Source organism: Hyla sarda, chromosome 4 (genome assembly GCF_029499605.1).
Source record: "Hyla sarda isolate aHylSar1 chromosome 4, aHylSar1.hap1, whole genome shotgun sequence".
NCBI classification, from domain to species: domain Eukaryota; kingdom Metazoa; phylum Chordata; class Amphibia; order Anura; family Hylidae; genus Hyla; species Hyla sarda.
Window position 1 is genome coordinate 48369406 of NC_079192.1, and position 19151 is coordinate 48388556.

Below are 19151 nucleotides of genomic sequence, written 5' to 3' on the forward strand. Positions count from 1 at the left end.
CAGTACAACTTTTTCATTTCACGCCCAGCAATAGTTAATCATAATACCACTAACCATGAGTAAAGTCTTCTACACATGCACCACAGTGAGCCAAGTTGTAAAGATCTCTCTCAAAACAGTCAAACTTAAAGGACTGTGTATTTATTGCAAAACCAACACTTTAAGTGCTTCCAGTGTTTTCAGAGACTTACTGTATTATTTCAGGTAACAAAGCTATTAAAGGGGTTCTCCGGTGCTTAGACATCTTATCCCCTATCCAAAGGATAGGGGATAAGATGCCTGATCGCAGGAGTCTCGCAGCTGGGGACGCCCGTGATCATGCACGCGGCACCTCGTTAGTAATCAGTCCCCGCAGCGTGTTCGCTCCGGGTCTGATTATGCTCGATCGCAGGCGTGTGACATCACGCTCCGCCCCTCAATGTAAGCCCCCTCCCGTCGGCTTGCATTGAGGGGTGGAGCGTGACGTCACACTGGGGCGGAGGCGTAACGCCACACGCCGCCGGCCCTGCGGTCGAGCATAATCAGACCCGGAGCGAACACGCTCCGGGGACTGATTACCAACTGGGTGCCGCGTGCATGATCACGGGCGTCCACAGCTGCGGGACTCCCGCGATCAGGCATCTTATCCCCTATCCTTTGGATAGGGGATAAGATGTCTAAGCACCGGAGAACCCCTTTAAGGGAACTGTGTGCAGATGTTTCTGTCGCAGAAATTCCACAGTGTGAACATAGGCTAAGGCTGAATTCTTGAATAGAATACCAGTCAAAGAATTGGTGAGCATGAAATAACATTAAAAAATATTTTCTATTAACAATTGTGTGCAGTGATATATGATTGTATCTATACATGTTACTGCTGAAACTAAAAGGAAACTCCACTTTCAAACAATGTTTTGCAATTATAATCTTATTAATTTACAATAACAACTTGAGCATTTTGAATTCTCATGCACCACTGAGACAGTCATGAAGATATCACCTATTTAAAATGAAGCCGGATGTTGTGGTTTCAGCCTTTAAAGTGAGAAGATATTTTTCGAATAAGCTATGACAAACTCTTTATGGTGGAATAGCAGTCTGCACAGTACATGAGCAGGCCGAGTCCCCCAGAACAGGAGCTGGTGCTATTTAGCAGGTCTCTGTTATTGCTCAATAAAGGGGATCCCTCCTATGTGACTATAGTACACAATGCAATATTCTCCAGTAACAGGATTGCAGTAAAATTTCACTTTCTACCTAAACCAACAATTAAAAAAAATTGTATAGTAAAAAAACACATTTAATCAAAGTATTTGCTAAGATTTTAATTTCCCACCTCCCCAGCATGATTTGTGCTCACTGTGTTGACAACAAGACCAATGATTCACAAAGGGGTGTGAATCTGTACCAATTTATTACACAATTTATTATTTTATAGTTTTACTCCATAATTAAGAAATTTTAACCCTTAAAGGGGTACTCCTCTGCTAGACATTTTATCCCCTGTCCAAAGGATAGAGGGTAATATGTCGGATCGCGGGGTCCCGCTGCTGGTGCAGGACCCAGCATTCTAAACATGCCGGGTTCCTGCTACAGTGGCCATGACATCATGCCACAGCCCTCATGATGTCACACACACACCTTCAATTCATGCCTATTGGAGGGGGCGTGTAGGCAGAATGGAGGGGGCGTGGCATCACGAGGGGGTATGGCCATGATGTCACGATCACGGCCTCCGGTTCCGAGCGTTCTGAACAAAATGTTCAGAGCACTCGAGCACCGGAGTACCCCTTTAAGCACAAGCCCCTCCATCTAGTATCTTCCCATCAAGGGTTCGAGCTCTCCAGCGGCTCCAGACCCCAGTGCCCCAGTAAAGTATAACCAAATATTTGGAATTATTCCCATAGTTAAAGAAAACCTTTTCCCCTTTAACTCCCAACAAAGTTTCATTGCTGCACTGCCAGCTCAAGGTCTTGTCTGTGTCACATGGATAAAGCTTTAGTGGCTGCAGAGATTGAGGCCTTCCCTCCACCCCAACACATAGCCCCTCCCCTGAGCTCATGAGCCTGCCTCCTGGGAGCCATTGGAAACGCTGAGAGTAGGAAACTGAAGAACAAACAGATGCAGTGAGCTCAAAAACACTTCTGCTAGAGGAAGACGAGCGCACCTCCGCACACTTCTTATGGTCCTCATTGTATAGGAGAAAAGAACCTGAGGAGAGAAAAATAAGACTGTGTTTCATGAAATGACTTATAGCATTGTAGCTTATCAGAGGTGTAACCAGTAACCCCATTACTAATATGCCGTATTATATGGAATCTTCTTATATGTCACAGGAGTGTCCTCAGACACCAGGGCCCAGGTACAATTACTACCCCCACACCCCCTATAGCTACACCCCGTGTGTAGATATAATACTTACCCATTGTAATATATCTGTGCTGCTCTTTTACTGTCTTTAATTCTGTTTCCATAGCATAATCTGCAAATGTTAAATTATCTTTGAAATGAGAAAAAAATACAACACACAATACTACAAGAAAAATATTTTAATCTAGAGATTCTTAAAGGGAATTTTCAGTAAAGGTCATTGTTTCCGTGTGAATTTGTATGTGAATTTATGGTGTCTGGTGTCACTGCTGTCTCTTGGTGGTTATGCCAATGTGCCGAGATAGTTACATGGAAACAATAGAGAACTTTATGTCTCTTTTTATTCTGCTTGTGTCACTGAATCTCCCCCATTCAGTTTCCTGTTTCCTGCCGGTGGTGTAAAAGTATACCAACCAGTAATATCCGCCCATAAGGGACATGTGACATGCATGCTGCTGCACAGGCCCTGACCTCTCCTGTGTCTTAGAAAAGGACATACAGTAAGTACCATAGTGACAGACCATGCAACTGCTATGGCACCCTTGGAGGAAAGTGACCCAGCCCCAGTTGGTCCGATTCCTGTGCAGAACTCTTCTCTCCAGTTATCTGCATTATCAATAAATAATGGAGGGGGCATTGACCAATGGGTCATAGAAAGCATTGGAAAATAAAAACTAGACCTTTCTGTCCTGTGAGGTAAAATCAGAGGCCAGAATAAGAGGCCCATTTCAACCTATGCTATGGGGCCCTCTCTCCTATGCACTCTACTGTCTTAGACCAGCATTTGTGTCCCTCCAACATCTCTGCTCCAGGCAGTATGTACTTAACTAGAAGTAATCTGACCACCGCTCCCTATATTACCTGTATCACCGGAAATGAACTACGAAAATTATTTCTGCCACCAAGATGGTAGATACATGGCTGAATTATTCTGTGGTAAAATGAAGCATGGGGCAAATGGCCTCAGATTGGGGAATAGGGAATAATTTCATGTATCTGAGGAAGATTCTATTTAAAGGGGTATTCTGGTGGGGAAAATTTTTTTTTTAAATCAACTGGTGCCAGAAAGTTACTTATTAGCAGCTGTATACTACAGAGGAATATTTTTTCTTTTTGAATTTCTTTTTTTGTCTTGTTTACAGTGCTCTCTGCTGACACTTGATGCCCGTATCAGGAACTGTCCAGAGCAGGAGAAAATCCCCATAGCAAACCTATGCTGCTCTGGACAGTTCCTGACACGGACAAAGGTGTCAGCAGAGAGCACTGTGGACAAGACAAAAAATAAATTCAAAAGGAAAATAATTTCCTCTGCAGCATATAAGTACTCTGCAGCTGCTAATAAGTACTGAAAGGATAGACACTTTTAAATAGAAGTAATTTACAAATCTAGAAGAAAAAGTGATATGCGCAGCTCACAGCAAAACAGATTGTGAGGTTAACAGAGAAATTCTCTCACCAAAGAGAACAAGAAAAATTTAATTAGAAAAAAGAAGGTACTCAGTCCTCAGCAAACTAACCAAAAATTAGGTAATATGATCCATGGATGGTTCAAAAAGTTTTCAAATCTAAACGTAAATTATTATATGCATAAAATCAATACAGCATATGTGTTAATAATATATATAAACCAGCCACAGGGCCCTACGGCTGTTTATATTAGATATTACAATAGATATATATATATATATATATATATATATATATATATATATATATATATATATATATATAGTAGTAGAAAAAAGAACAGCACAACCAATGGAAAAAAAATATCGTAGGGAGGTGCACGCAGCTCCTGGATCCTTGGTTAGGGGATCATCTTTCAAACAGAAGAAAAAGTCTTGTCCACAGCACCAAAATTCATGAAAAAAATGTGTGTTTTATTCCATAAAAGGTGTCAATACAACAGCGACGTTTCAGTCAGCTCAACCTGACCTTTCTCAAGCATCTTGAGAAAGGTCAGGTTGAGCTGACTGAAATGTCGCTGTTGTATTGACACCTTTTATGGAATAAAACACAAATTTTCTTCATGAATTTTGGTGCTGTGGACAAGACTTTTTCTTATATATATATATATATATATATATATATATATAGATATATATATATATATATATATATATATATATATATATATATATATATATATATATATATATAAACCTGGAGAGAAAAATAAGTATATAATATTGTAGACAAATTGTATTAAAGAATAACAACATAAGAATGTGAAATTGACTAGGACCGGTCCTGCAAAAATTGTAAAACAAGTCCTATTATCACAAAATAACAGTTCCCAAATGTTTCATGAAGTTGTTGCCAATCCTGTAGATGAATAAACTGTAACAAAAAAGTCCCAGAAAAAAAATGGTAAGAATAATGGTAAGAATAAATCTTGTATAATGAATGGCAGCAAGCCAAGTTCCATATGAGGAGCATCAGAAATAGGGTTAACACATCAAGTTATCACATTAGAAGCCTTACAGTCCGGCTGTCGGCGTTTGCCAGTAAGCGATTCCTGAAAATGAAAGTCACAGGCACTAAGTGCCACTCACCCACTTCACGCAAAGCCTGAGGCTCCCGGCGTGTGACGTGGATTGTGGGCGGTCACATGACACACATTTTAGTCGGCTGATGAGATGGATTCTTTTACTTGCACAGACTCCGTAGAGTGGTTTGAGTTGAGATGGTGTAAACGCCCTACTGTCTTCACACAGGTAAAGGAATTGATGGAATTTAACCAGTTCAGGGCAGCAGATCCTGATAGTCCGGAAAATCTAATGGCAACTTGGATTTGGATCTTATTCCGGTGATGTGAGATTATGTCCAATGTGTTAAGAAGGTTTCCCAGAGTTTAAAATAATGTGAAGAAAAAATAATAATAATAATAAGTAAAGTAAAATAAAATAAATCGTCTCTCCCGGGTTAAAACCGCATGTGCATCGGTCTGAATAGGTCAAATGCGTTTCGAGGTGTATAGCTGAACATAAGCCCTTCAAAACCCCTTCCTCAGTGGTCAATAGCAGAGTTGCTATTGACCACTGAGACCACTGACCCCCTGAGGAAGCCAGTATAGCGAAAACGCGATTGGGGTAGGAGGTGAGCAGTGCCTGTCAGATGCATGGGTCAAGCTTATTGCTTATAACGTGATGTATTTATTCTGCCATTTGTTGTCTTGCACCTTATAGCAGTGACATTATTTTTGCTATATCTAGCTATTTGCTTATAGTATTGTGATATCCAGTTAACAGTTTACACTATTACTGTATCCAGTCATATGTTTGCATTATTATTGCACAACTGCACTACGACACCTACACATGTTGTGAAACTATTTGAGTTATCACCTGTAGTTAATTTCCTGCTGGTGAAGTGGTCCATATTCTGTGATCACCACCCTTTATATTAAGTATTTGTATCCAGACATTTTTACACTGTAGCACCCTCATCTTGGTTTCTTCTGTCTGCAGTATCGGTAGTACCCATTCCTTACATGTTTTTTAACAAATGTTTTTAGGTCTTTGTGATATCCCAATAAAATTTGTTTCTCTTTATACATACTTCTTTTGTATGGCCTCTTGTTTTTTTGGTGGTGGTGACATTGGACATAATCTCACATCACCGGACTCAGATCCAAATCCAAGTTGCCAGATAATTGGATATTCCGGACTATCAGGATCTGCTGCCCTGAACTGGTTAAATTCCAGCAATTCCTTTACCTGTGTGAAGACAGTATGGCATTTACACCATCTCAACTCAAAGCCACTCTACGGAGTCTGTGCAAGTAAAATAATCCATCTCATCAGCCGACTAAAATTTGTGTCATGTGACCGCCCACAATCCACGTCACACGCCGATAGCTCGCGGTAACGAGCGATCACACTTGCCAGTGCTTTCGCCGCTTCCAGCTGGAGCAAGGAGATAATATCCCCGGGACCCTCGGGATTTGTGTGGAGTGGGTGAGTGGCACTTAGTGCCTGTGACTTTCATTTTCAGGAATCGCTTACCGGCAAACGCCAACAGCCGGACTGTAAGGCTTCTAATGGGATAACTTGATGTGTTAACCCTATTTCTGATGCTCCTCATATGGAACTTGGCTTGCTGCCATTCATTATACAAGATTTATTCTTACCATTATTCTTACCATTTTTTTTACTGGGACTTTTTTCTTACAGTTTATTCATCTACAGGATTGGCAACAACTTCATGAAACATTTGGGAACTGTTACTGATAATAGGACTTGTTTTACATTTTTTACCTGCAGGTTTTGTGCTACCGTATATACTCGAGTATAAGCCGACCCGAGTATAAGCCGAGACCCCTAATTTCAACCCAAAATCCCAGGAAAAGTCATTGACTCGAGTATAAGCCTAGGGTGGGAAATACATCATCCCCCCCTGTCATCATCCAGACCCCCGTCATCATCCAGACCCGTCATTAACATCCTCATCATCATCACCGCCTGTCATCATCCAGACCCTCATCATCATCACCTGTCATCATCCCCTTGTCATCATCCCACACATCCCCCCTTCATCATCCCCTTGTCATCATCCCACACATCCCCCCTTCATCATCCCCTTTTCATCATCCCACATATCCCCCCTTCATCATCCCCTTGTAATCATCCCACACACCCCCCTTCATCATCCCACCCCCCCCCTTCATCATCCTCTTGTCATCATCCCACACCCCCCCCTTCATCATCCTCTTCTCATCATCCGCCCTCAGTGGTCTTCAACCTGCGGACCTCCAGAGGTTTAAAAACTACAACTCCCAGCAAGCCCGGGCAGCCATCGGCTGTCCGGGCTTGCTGGGAGTTGTAGTTTTGAAACCTCCGGAGGTCCGCAGGTTGAAGACCACTGCGGCCTTCGACATCATCCAGCCCCCTCTCACCCCCTTTAGTTCTGTACAGTACTCACCTCCGCTCGGCGCTGGTCCGGTGCTGCAGGACTGTCCGGAGAGGAGGTGGTCCGGTGGGATAGTGGTTCCGGGCTGCTATCTTCACTGGGGGTGCCTCTTCTCCGCGCTTCCGGCCCGGAATAGAGGCGTTGCCTTGACAATGACGCAGAAGTACGTTGGCAATGAACGCACCTCTGCGTCGTTGTCAAGGCAACGTGACTATTCTGAGGCCGGGCCCGAAGCGCTTAGAAGAGGCCTCCCCGGTGAAGATAGCAGCCCGGAACCACTATCCCACCGGACCACCTCCTCTCCGGACAGTCCTGCAGCACCGGACCAGCACCGAGCGGAGGTGAGTACTGTACAGAACTAAAGGGGGGTGAGAGGGGGCTGGATGATGTCGAAGGCCGCAGTGGTCTTCAACCTGCGGACCTCCGGAGGTTTCAAAACTACAACTCCCAGCAAGCCCGGACAGCCGATGGCTGCCCGGGCTTGCTGGGAGTTGTAGTTTTGAAACCTCTGGAGGTCCGCAGGTTGAAGACCACTGCGGGTGGGGGAGTTCGCACGAGTATAAGCCGAGGGGGGTGTTTTCAGCACGAAAAATCGTGCTGAAAAACTCGGCTTATACTCGAGTATATACGGTATATTTTTTTTTCATTTGATTTTGCAGGACCGGTCCTAGTCAATTTCATATTCTTATGTTATTATTCTTTAATACAATTTGTCTACAAAATAATATACTTATTTTTCTCTCCAGGTATATGTATATTTTATAATATCTAATATACACAGCCATAGGGCCCTGCGGCTGATTTATATATATTATTCACACATTTGCTGTATTGATTTTATGTATATAATAAATTACATTTAGATTTGAAAACTTTTTTCCAAATTTTTGAACCATCCATCCATCATATTACCTAATTTTGAGTTAGTTTGCTGAGGACTGAGTACCTTCTTTTTTCTAATTTACAAATCTGTTTAACTTTCTGGCACTAGTTCATTTAAAAAAAAAAAGTTTTCCACCGGAGTACCCCTTTAACCTTTTGCAGTTCCTCTTCTCAGAATAAGATAACCACTCGAAAAAATATAAATCTATATATATATAGAGTGTGACAATCTTAAGACCTTTCGCAAAATGTGCTGTGAGATAGTATCAATGCTACAACTACTCATGTAATGCACCGAGTAGTTATTTTAGCATACATTATCGGTAAACATTGGCTTTAGCCGTAAAGTGTTTTACAATTCCATGTGTCATTTAGAATTAAGGGTTATTTTTGGCTTTAGAAGCCATACATGTGGAACAGAAATTTCCCTTTAAGAAGTGCACACATCAGAACTTTTACATTATGATACCTATAGAAGGATATTAACTATCAGTCTCTACTTACACTGGGACATGTAAAATCCCAGGATGCAGATGGTCAAGAAGAAAAGAAGGCCAAAGCTGAAAATGATGATCATGAGTCGATGCTTCTGCCAACCTGTTGGAGGAGACAATGGTTTTAGAGGTGGCCCCCCCATGGTCAAGCTATAATGAAAGATGTATAAACCCCCAGTGAGCTCCCCCTAGTGGTGCTTACAAGTTATCAGAATTTTATTATTTCAGTCAGGGATCCCAACCCATGGACTAAATCCTTACCTTGGGATACACCTACCAATGAATTACATTGTTTTTTATTTATGGACACTACTGGCTTACAAAAGATTGCCACCACCTTTTTCCTTGCAGAAAAGTGATAGAGAAGTAGCAACAGGGGTTAATGCCTTCATTGCCCCCCTTAGTACACATTTGACAAGCGTCTACTTGTCATTCATTGCTCCTTTATTGCCGTTCTGTCCAAAGCCCACTGGATTGCTATTTTCAATTTATTGCCCCTTTTGCAACTTTCAAGCCCAGATAAAGCCCAAAATGGTTCACACTGTAGGTCTCTCTGAGCCGCGGGCAGAGTGGGAGGCCAGCCCTAAAGTCATTGGGAACAGAATTTTGGGTAGTGACACTGGACTGTTTTCTACTCCGAAATCATCATGTGGGAATGTAACCTAAGGGTTGGCCACCGGGCAGAGAGCTCAGGGTTTACCTTGCAGCCTGATGACCACGGAACCCTATTGGTAAACACTGCTTTAAATTAATGGTTGTTTAAGGCAGAGGTTGGGAGATCATTAGAAAAACAGAGCTCTAACATATATAAATTATTTTGAACATTTTTATGCAGAATAAAATTACATTATAGTTTCACTTTCCTGCTGTAGACCAACACCATTAACACTCTTACCATCCTAAACCACCAGAAATATTAAGTTTTCAGCTCTAAACTACCATAAACTAACTAGAAATATTGGGAATTTTCCCACAACCTAGGCACCATGGATAATGGATATAATTATTAAATGGTAACTACAAATTTTAAACAACTTCCCTCCCTTTGATAGCTTATGTGATCATATTTGTAAATCACTACATTTACCAAAAATTACTGTTCTAGCTCTAAATCTCTACGTCTTGGCCCCCAGTGTCTCTTTTGTGCAATCTGCTGTTCACAGCTTATTGTTAGGATAATTCTGTCTCTAGCAACACCTAGATCAGGACATAACACAGGAAAATGTTGTCTAGAGAAGGTCTGGCTAGCAATCAGAAACTCGGAACTACATGCCAAATCCTTTTTTGCTAAATGGCGTAGATACTTACAACATTTACCTGATGAAAGTGAAAGGCTCAGGATTGTAACACATTTTAAATCATCGGCATGGTACTCTATAGAACGATTAAAGGGCTCCTTAGGAAATCTGGAACTACCCGCATAAGTGTCCGCCCATTTAGCGTATTAGCATCCCAGCTATTATCGGGGTTGCAGGTCGGGACGTACAGATTTAACACCTGGTCACTTAGCTGATTGATAGGAGGACAACTTCCAAAGCCTGGCAGGGTCTGACTGAGATGTAGACACGTGAGGAAACAGGAATTGTTGTGAGAGATTAGGTTGGGTCATGTTTTATGGTAACAGTTCTTTGCATCAATGATATACTGCAACTTACTGGCTAGAAGTTAAAAGACGGATGTTAAGTGCTCTTACATGTCTCTACATATCTGTAATATTGTAATTCTATTTTATGACATGTCTTATGCAGCATTGCTACAGTTGTATGCTATCTGATGCACTTTGCTTCTATGAATAAAATGTTTTGAAAAAAAAAAAACACAGGAAATGGAGTGGCGCTTGGCAACGCTATGTGCAGAAAAAATCAAGAGCAAGCTTAAGCTGTGTACCTGCGATTTGTGACTCAATACTATCACTAAAAGGTAAATCAAAGCTTCCCTTTTATCTCAGCAGCAGCAGGTCAGTGCTTAAAACTTCTTGCTGTGCTGCTGATGTTTCTTTCATTTCTGCTCACATAGCACCTTGCAAAGCCAGTGCATCAGTAAAGACTTCTCCTGCCACATTCCATCAATAGCATTGTACTGTGTAAGTTATCCCCCAGCCCAGTGAACTTTCACCAGCATAATGCCATGGCATAGCAGTAAGTAGTCGGTGCTGGCCAGACAACTAAGGGAAAGAAAGTACCTGTGTGTGTACCAATGAAAACCAGCCCTGCTCTGGTCTCACACTCTGATTTTGGGAAATTGAGAAATAGCTGTGCATCATGGAGGCAACTCTCAGTGGCTCAATAACAGGAGTAAGAGCAATACAATAATGTTTTTAATCATTCTTAAGCGTTTATCTACTGAAATGATGTATATTTTTAAACAATATTTGGAAATGACTTAAAGGGGTACTCCACTGCCCCAGCGTTCGGAACATTGTGTTCCAAACACCGGGTAAGGGGGTCGTAAAGTCACGCCCATGCCCCTCGTGATGTCACACCACACCCCTCAATGTAAGTCTATGGGAGGGGGCGTGACATTTGCCACGCCCCCTCCCACAGACTTACATTGAGAGGGCGTGGTGTGACATCATGAGGAGTGCGGCTATGATGTCAAAACCCCCGCAGCCCACACAATGTTCCAAACACTGGGGCAGTGGAGTACCCCTTTAACATTAACCATAATATGTGATTACCCATTTTATCACTCTAGAAATATATAAAAATACTGTACTATTGTATTATTAACCCTGTTAGTGAAATAAGGTATGTAGAGAGTGAATATAATCAATAGACATTGTGCTATGGTCCTTAGATTTTAGCATGTTTGGTTGGGAAGCTACACGTGCATAATAACAGAATGCCAGAGCTCTTCAAGTCACAAATTGTGACTGCGAGCCACTAGTTCACACCCGTCATGGTACCCTAGTGTGCCCACTTTTACTGGATTTCTTACAATGCCTTTGATAAGAAGGGATCCATGCATTGTTTCTTAATGGTGGGCCTTGGTTCCAGCGTAGTGTAGTGTCCTCCGCACTGCTCCCAAGGGATGATAATCTCCACAGGTTCTCAGAGTCTGGCTTCTCACTGCTCCGCACTGGCTCATATATACTTTCTTCTTGTAGATATATACTGCTGTGTTCTGAAAAGAGGGAAAGATTTGAATCAGATAAGTGGGTGCCATTAAGCATTTACAAAAGAGAGACATTTAAGAGTTAAAGGGGACAGAATTATTTAGGCCAAAAATATTGACATTCTTTTTCAAAATGGCATACCCTTCTCTCTCTATGTCTATGTGAGCAGGACAGTACCATAGCTATACATTATGAGTTCATCCTGGTCATGTGACACGGACCTGGGAGAAAATGTGCCAAGTCTGCTCTTTTCCCTACTTTGGTCAGGATCTGAACACTCAGGCCCTGAGCGATAAAAACGTTTGATATGTCTTTATAACACATCAAAAGTTTTTTTTTATAATGGCAGGGACACTTTAAAGGGGTTATCATCCATAAGGTAATTTTAGTATGTACCTGACAGACAGTAATGGACATGCTTCGGAAGGATCCGCCCTTGTTTTAGGACTAAATGGCTGTGTTGTGAGATTACCATAACTTATCTTTTTGTCAACTGGCTATTTCCTGTTGGAGTTTACTCCCTCCAACTACAAGTCCCATGATTCCTTGTTTGTAAATGTGAGGTCATTTTTCTCCCTCCCACACATCAGCCACCCCACCCATTGAAACACACCTGTGACCCTTTCCATGCAATAGACCAGTGTTTCCTTACCAGGGTGCCTCCAGCTGTTGCAAAACTACAATTCTTGAAGAATGATCTCCCTCACACCCAGCGGTCACTCCACCTATTGAAGCATAGACAGGCTCCCTTTGAACACCTGACTAGTGATGTAATGTCTCGTACCGCACTGCAACCTGGGAAAACCTGAGACCTGAGTAATTTTGCATTGCTATTAAAAATAAACAATTATGCAAAAATCACAGAAGAATTGTGAGATCACCATCAACCACAGGTACAGACACTATACCATGAACCACACTAACGTTGCAGCACCTGTAGCACAGTCAAATAAAAAAAAAATACTGGAATACTCCAAGGATATGAGCATTCAATCATTGATGTACATTGAAGGTAAAGATCACAATGGGCCCTGGCTGGGTCTCATCCCCTAGAAACATAAGGGCTTAGTTTTTGTGTTCCATACATGTTCTGCCTCTATGGTACCTCTTTGAACTGAATACTGTTAAAGGGGTACTCCGGCCCTAATACATCTTATCCCCTATCCAAAGGATAGGGGATAAGATGTCGGATCGGGGGGGTCCCGCTGCTGGAGACCCCAGCAATCTGTCATTCAGCACCCATGATATTCCGGCCCAGTGGTTGTCATGCTGCACACTTGGAGCCTCAAGCGCTGCGGAGAGCTCGCAAAGGTGGGTGCTGAATGACAAATTGCGGGGGTCTCCAGTGGCCGGACCCCCACGATCAGACATCTTATCCCCTATCCTTTGGATAGGGGATAAGATGTATTAGGGCTGGAGTACCCCTTTAAAGTTAATATTATGATTTATTTTATTAAGGATATGTAGACAGTGAAAAAAGAGAAGAGCTTGTGTCGCCATCTGGTGGTTAAAGGATGGGAAATGAGCCCATGACTCCTGCAACTCACATTTTCTAGAGCTCGGAGATTGTTGTTTATCAGTCTTTCTTTAGAAGTTCCTGTTTTGAAGTAACTTTCTAATAAATTTGGTCAAGATAGTTTTATTTCTTCCTGTCATCATCATATGGCGGTTTTCCAGTTGTCTACAAAGTTCCGCTGCTTCCCAGTGATGTTTCAAGTTGTTACTATCCATAAAGCACTGTTTGCCCTCATTGAAGGGAAACTTTATTATTTCTAGAAAGATTGAAAAACTCAGCTGGTCATGTGTAGGCCCCATTCACATTACATGATGAATGAATGGCCCCCATGGAACTCCATCTTTATTTCACCATTGTCCCCAGTCACACCTGCAGGCCACATTGTCCCACCCACACTCTCAGGCCTGATGTGGCACTGGGAGTTTCCTATATAGTGGCCTTCACACACAGCACAGCAACACCAGGCCACTCCTTCCCTCTTTGGCCCCTCAGCATGGATTCACCAGTCTTCAGCCCTATAATGTACTCTGAGATCCAGCCACAACATTAAAGGGGTATTCCAGGATTTGTTTTATTTGACTATGCTTCAGGGGCTGTAAAGTTAGTGTAGTTCATAATATAGTGTCTGTACCTGTGTGTGACGGTTTTCTCACAATTCTTCTGTGGTTTTCACCCCAATATTTATTTTTAACAGCATACAAAATGACTGTTGTCTCAGATTTTTCCCAGGTTGCATTGCGGCCGAGACCTGACTCACTAGTCAGCTGATGACAGGGAGCCTGTCTGCTTCAAATGGTGGAGGGATCAATCTGCAACTAATGCAACAGCTGTAGGCACCCTGATTGAAAACCACAGGTCTTTTGAATGGATGCAGCTCATTTATGTTTGAATGGGGAGGGGGTGGCTGAGGGAGTGTGGGAGGGAGGAAAATGGTATTATGGGATTTGTGAGCAAAAAAGAAAAACTCAAACAGGAAATACTTGTTCACAAAAAGCTAGCCACAGTGTTATGGTAATCTTAACAACATAGCCATTTAGCCCCAAGACAAGCGCAGATCCCTAAGCATGTCCATTACTGTCTGCCAGGTATGAAAAATGTTTCACTTACACCCACAATGATAAACCCCCCCCCCCCCCCCCCCCGTAAGTTCACATCAGGATACAGGATGCCAGGAAAAAGATATGCTAACATATAACATATATAATGGCCTGAACCAAACCTGAGATGACTAAAAGGTTTTCTTATTAAAAATGCAAGGAAAATCTTTGTGGAAAAAGAGCAATTTATATCACATTATTTTATTATTAATATTATTTACTTATTACTTTATTAAGAAGATTATTATTATTATTTAAAGGCATAGAGGAAAGACGGGGTGGCACCACTGCTAGCAGAGCACTGTGTAAGGATCTGCCAAAATTGGGACAGGAGTACTCTTGGTGAGAGCCATAGGGTGCATAAAACTAAGGAAAAAACAATGTCCAAAATGTGTAGAAAAGTAGAAAAAAATTGTTTTTGCACTCACCATAAAAATCATCCTTTATTGGTACATCTTAAAATTCACCGGCATCCGGCATGGAAGGGAGAAAAACCGCACAACCGAGGCCAGAGGAAGCGGGAAGACCGTGAAACAAGGCTTGTTGCCGTCACTCCACTCAGCTTCAGCTGTGCGCTTTTTCTCCCTTCCATACCGGTTGAATGAATGTTGAGTGAATTTTAAGATGTACCAATAAAGGCGGATTTTTATGGTGAGTGCAAAAACTATTTTTTTCTACTTTTCTTTCTGCACATTATTATTATTAATATTATTTTTTTCACGTCTCTCATTCCTGCCTGCTATTTTAACTCTCTCATTTTCAATGAGCATTCAATGAGTATATGTGAACGTATACCATTTATTGTGTGCAGATTCAGACAGGCCAATTGGAAGACAGAGAAATATGTATAGGCACCAGTGAAGGTAATATTACAAGTACGTCCCAATAGGCAAACATCCAAGAAAGCCCTGGTGGCCTTTGTTAGGTCTAAGGCTGTCTTTGTAGTCCTGACGGTTATTCTGTCAGAACCTGGGACAACTTTAAAGGGGTACTCCGCCCCTGGCATCTTATCCCCTATCAAAAGGATAGGGGATAAGATGTTAGATCGCAGTGGTCCCCCTGCTGGGGACCCCGGGGATCACCGCTGAGGCATCCCCCCTTCATTACTGCACAGAGCGAGTTCGCTCTGTGCATAATGACGGGCGATACAGGGGCCGGAGCAGCTTGACGTCATGACATGACAGCCGTCCCCTTAATGCAAGTCTATGGCAGGGGGCGTCACGGGGGCGGCCGTGACATCACGAGGGGCGGAGCAGTGACGTAACGATGCTCCGGCCCCTGTATTGCCCGTCATTACGGGCAGAGCGATCTCGCTCTGCGCAGTAATGATAGCGGGGTGCTGCAGCAGCGATCCCCGGGGTCCCCAGCAGCGGGACCCCGGCGATCTGACATCTTATCCCCTATCCTTTGGATAGGGGATAAGATGTCTAGGGGCGGAGTAACCCTTTAAGGCTAGGTTCATACTGAGGAAAAATAAATTGCGATATCATTATTCACTTAGCCCATTGCTGAGACCGGCGATGTCAGCACAGTCCTAGCATGGACTGATTCAGTCGGGTCTGGTCACCCTCAGAATCTTTACCCATAATAATTTTAGCTGTAGATTCCTCGGTCTGAACCCAGCCTTACAAGTGGTCTCCTTCCCCTCTACAGTGTTAAAAGTCATTTTATTACGTACCTGGCAGGCAGTAATGGACATGCTTAGGAAGTATCTGCACTTGTCTTATCTGCACTGGGCTAAATGGCTGTGTTGTGAGATTACCATAACACTTTGGCTATCTTTTTGTGAACTGGCTATTTCCTGTTGGAGTTTGTTCTCTCAAACTACAAATCCCATAGTTCCTTGTTTGTAAATGTGAGGTAATTTTTCTTCCTCCCACACACAAGCCACCCCACCCATTGAAAAACACCTGTGCTGCCTTCAATGCAATAGACCAGTGTTTTCTGCCCAGGAAGCCTCCAGCTGTTGCAAATTCTTGCAGAATGATCTCCCTCCCACCCAGCAGTCCCTCCACCCATTGACTCTCTATGAACACCTGACGAGGAATGTAATGTCTTGTGCCGCACTGCAACCTGGGAAAACCTGAGACAACAGTCAGCTGTTAAAAATAAATTTAGAGGCAAAAATCACAGAAGAATTGCGAGACCCCCATGAAAAACAGGTATAGACACTATATTATGGACTACACTAACTTTACAGCCCTTGTAGCATAGTCAAAATAATAATAACGGAATACCCCTTTAAGATCATGTTTGATCATAGTACTGAATGGGTGACCTACCAGGATTGTGAGTATTTACTGATCCTGGCAGCTCCTGTCACTGATCTCATGGGTGCACTGACAGCGAACATCATGACGGACCTAACAATGGACAACCATGACTGCAGAGGTGCGTCATCTATCAGTAACAAAAGGGAACACCGCTGACCCCGACTGCTTGGACACCCAGAACTTTCATCTGATCTCATTCAGGAATTTTTCTTTCAGGAAAAGTTGCTCAGTTGCCCATAGCAACCAATCAGATCGCTTCTTTAATTTTTTAAAAGGCCTATGAAAAATGAAAGAAGCGATCTGATTGGTTGCTATGGGCAACTCAGCAACTTTTCCTCTGGACAAGTTTTGATAAATCTTCCCCTATATGATTATATTATATGGTTATGCGTATTGTAAAATATAAATCCCCAGAGAACCTCTTTAACCCGTGCACCTCAAACTGGTCCTATAGGTCAGTGATCTCCAAACTGTAGACCTCCAGATGTTGAAAAACTACAACTCCTAGCATGCCCGGACAGCCAATGGCTGTCCGGGCATGCTAAGAGTTGTAGTTTTGCAACATCTGGAGGTCTTCAGTTTGGAAACACTGCTGTAGGTAAAGCCTTTTTGTAGCCATTTTGTCTTAATTACCTGACGGGCTTCTCTTCAGTGAAGCTTCTTCAGGAGGTGAGGGAACATAATCCACGTTGCCGTACATGTTTCTATAAGAGACAGGCGATGTAACTGAGCAGTGTGGGCACAGAGAAGGCTTATTGTAAAAGGAAATAAGACCAGGCAGAAATAAATATACAGCCGGGGTGGTGACACATGCTTAGTATGATTATGGAGTTGTTCATCATGTTTGGGTCTCTGATACAGTGAACAGGAAGAGATAGGGAAAGCCAAGTGTCTCCTAGTATGACAAGGACATTACTTCTCAGGAAACCAAGAGGGATCGCTAGCAAGAATACATTATATCACTACAATAACAGAATGTGCAGCACGAGCATAGGCGTTAACATTGGGTACCACTTTTCCGTATTACATAGTAACATAGTTCATAAGGTTGAAAAAAGACCATCAAGTTTAACCAATAACCCTAATGAGTCCCTACTGAGTTGATCCAGAGGAAGGCAAAAACCCTCATACTAGAGGTAAAAATTCCTTCCCAACTCCAAATATGGCATCAGAATAAATCCCTGGATCAACGTTCTGTCCCTATAAATCTAGTATACATAACCAGCGATGTTATTACTCTCCAAAAATGCATCCAGACCCGTTTTGAACTCATTTACAGAGTTCCCCATGACCACCTCCTCAGGGAGAGAATTCCACAGTCTCACTGCTCTTAGAGTAAAGAACCCCCGTCTGTGCTGGTGTAGAAACCTTCTTTCCTCTAGATGTAGAGGATGCCCCCTTGTTATAGATACAGTCCTGGGTATAAATAGATCATGGAGAGATCTCTGTACTGTCCCCTGATATATTTATACATAGTTATTAGGTCTCCCCTAAGCCTTCTTTTTTCTAAGCTAAATAACCCTAATTCAGATAATCTTTCTGGGTACTGTAGTCCTCCCATTCCCGGTATTTCCCTGGTTGCCCGTCTTTGAACCCTCTCCAGCTCCACTACATCTTTCTTGTACACTGGTGCCCAGTACTGTACACAGTATTCTATGTGTGGTCTGACTAGTGATTTGTACAGCAGTAGAATTATTTCCTTGTCGTGGGCATCTATGCCCCTATTGATGCCCCCCATGATTTTATTAGCCTTGGCAGCAGCTGCCCGACACTGGTCACTACAGCTAAATTTACTGTTAAAGGGGTACTCCGGTGAAAACCTTTTTTCTTTTAAATCAACTGGCTCCGGAAAGTTAAACAGATTTGTAAATTATGAATTCAGGTAGAAAAAACAGACATGGTCGCACATCTACAATCTTGTATTATGATCTAATTGCTTCTCAGCATAATATCAAAAACTAACAGGTTGTTAGTATACATTTTTGATCAAAAAGTACAAGCCCACTCGCCACGTCAAGGCCACCTATTTAGAGTGGGTCCCTAACGTCCCTAGCATAAAATGGCGCAGCACCGGGCGGTGACCACCACCGCCGCAGCACCAGTGCCCACAGGGGGAACGACCCACCGGCAGAGCGGCCCCAATGCCACTCAAACCAGTCTATGGGCCGCAAACACGGACCAACACTGACAAACACGGACCAACACTGACTTTTTTTTTTTAATCAACTGGTGCAAGAAAGTTAGACAGATTTGTAAATTACTTCAATTAAAAATACTACAGAGGAAATTCTTTTCTTTTTGGAATGCTCTCTGAGGACATCACGAGCACAGTGCTCTCTGCTGATGTTATAATAATAATAATAATAAGGCAGCAGTGCTAACCACTGAGCCCCCATGCTGCCCTTAGCATACATCTGCTATGCACGGTTGCTAAAATGGTCAGAGATGTCAGCAGAGAGCACTGTGCTCGTGATGTCATCAGTGTTCCAAAAAGAAAGGAATTTCCTCTGTAGC

General features: G+C 42.6%; 2 protein-coding genes across 3 annotated transcripts in view; one reads left to right on the plus strand and one right to left on the minus strand.

Moving 5' to 3' along the window:
• Nucleotides 1-1467: 1467 nt before the first annotated feature.
• LOC130367872 (uncharacterized) lies at nucleotides 1468-17378 on the minus strand. Of its 2 annotated transcripts, XM_056570796.1 has the most exons (5): nucleotides 17271-17378; nucleotides 11574-11759; nucleotides 8647-8739; nucleotides 2402-2461; nucleotides 1468-2190 (listed from the first exon to the last, which is right to left on the minus strand). In XM_056570796.1, the coding sequence occupies exons 1-5, from the start codon at nucleotides 17335-17337 to the stop codon at nucleotides 1772-1774; spliced, it is 825 nt and encodes a 274-aa protein (XP_056426771.1). In that variant the 5' UTR covers nucleotides 17338-17378; the 3' UTR covers nucleotides 1468-1771. The 2 variants fall into 2 exon arrangements, with proteins under 2 accessions (XP_056426771.1, XP_056426772.1); XM_056570797.1 differs by lacking the exon at nucleotides 8647-8739.
• Nucleotides 16514-19151, plus strand: part of LOC130367873 (CD209 antigen-like protein C) — a 38770-nt gene continuing 36132 nt past the window's right edge. Inside the window, exon 1 of the mRNA XM_056570798.1 lies at nucleotides 16514-16526. The gene's annotated coding sequence lies outside the window, so the exon portion shown is untranslated. The remainder of the gene's footprint in view (nucleotides 16527-19151) is intronic.

Bases quoted from the DNA above. Each gene is read 5' to 3' on its own strand.
- LOC130367872 (XM_056570796.1), bottom strand. From the start codon at position 17,337: ATGTACGGCAACGTGGATTATGTTCCCTCACCTCCTGAAGAAGCTTCA. The intron at 8,740-11,573 runs GTAAGAAATCCA...CTCCTCCAACAG, and splicing joins CCCTTCTTATCAAAGGCATT to GTTGGCAGAAGCATCGACTC. The intron at 2,462-8,646 runs GTAAGTAGAGAC...TAACATTTGCAG, and splicing joins GGGATTTTACATGTCCCAGT to ATTATGCTATGGAAACAGAA.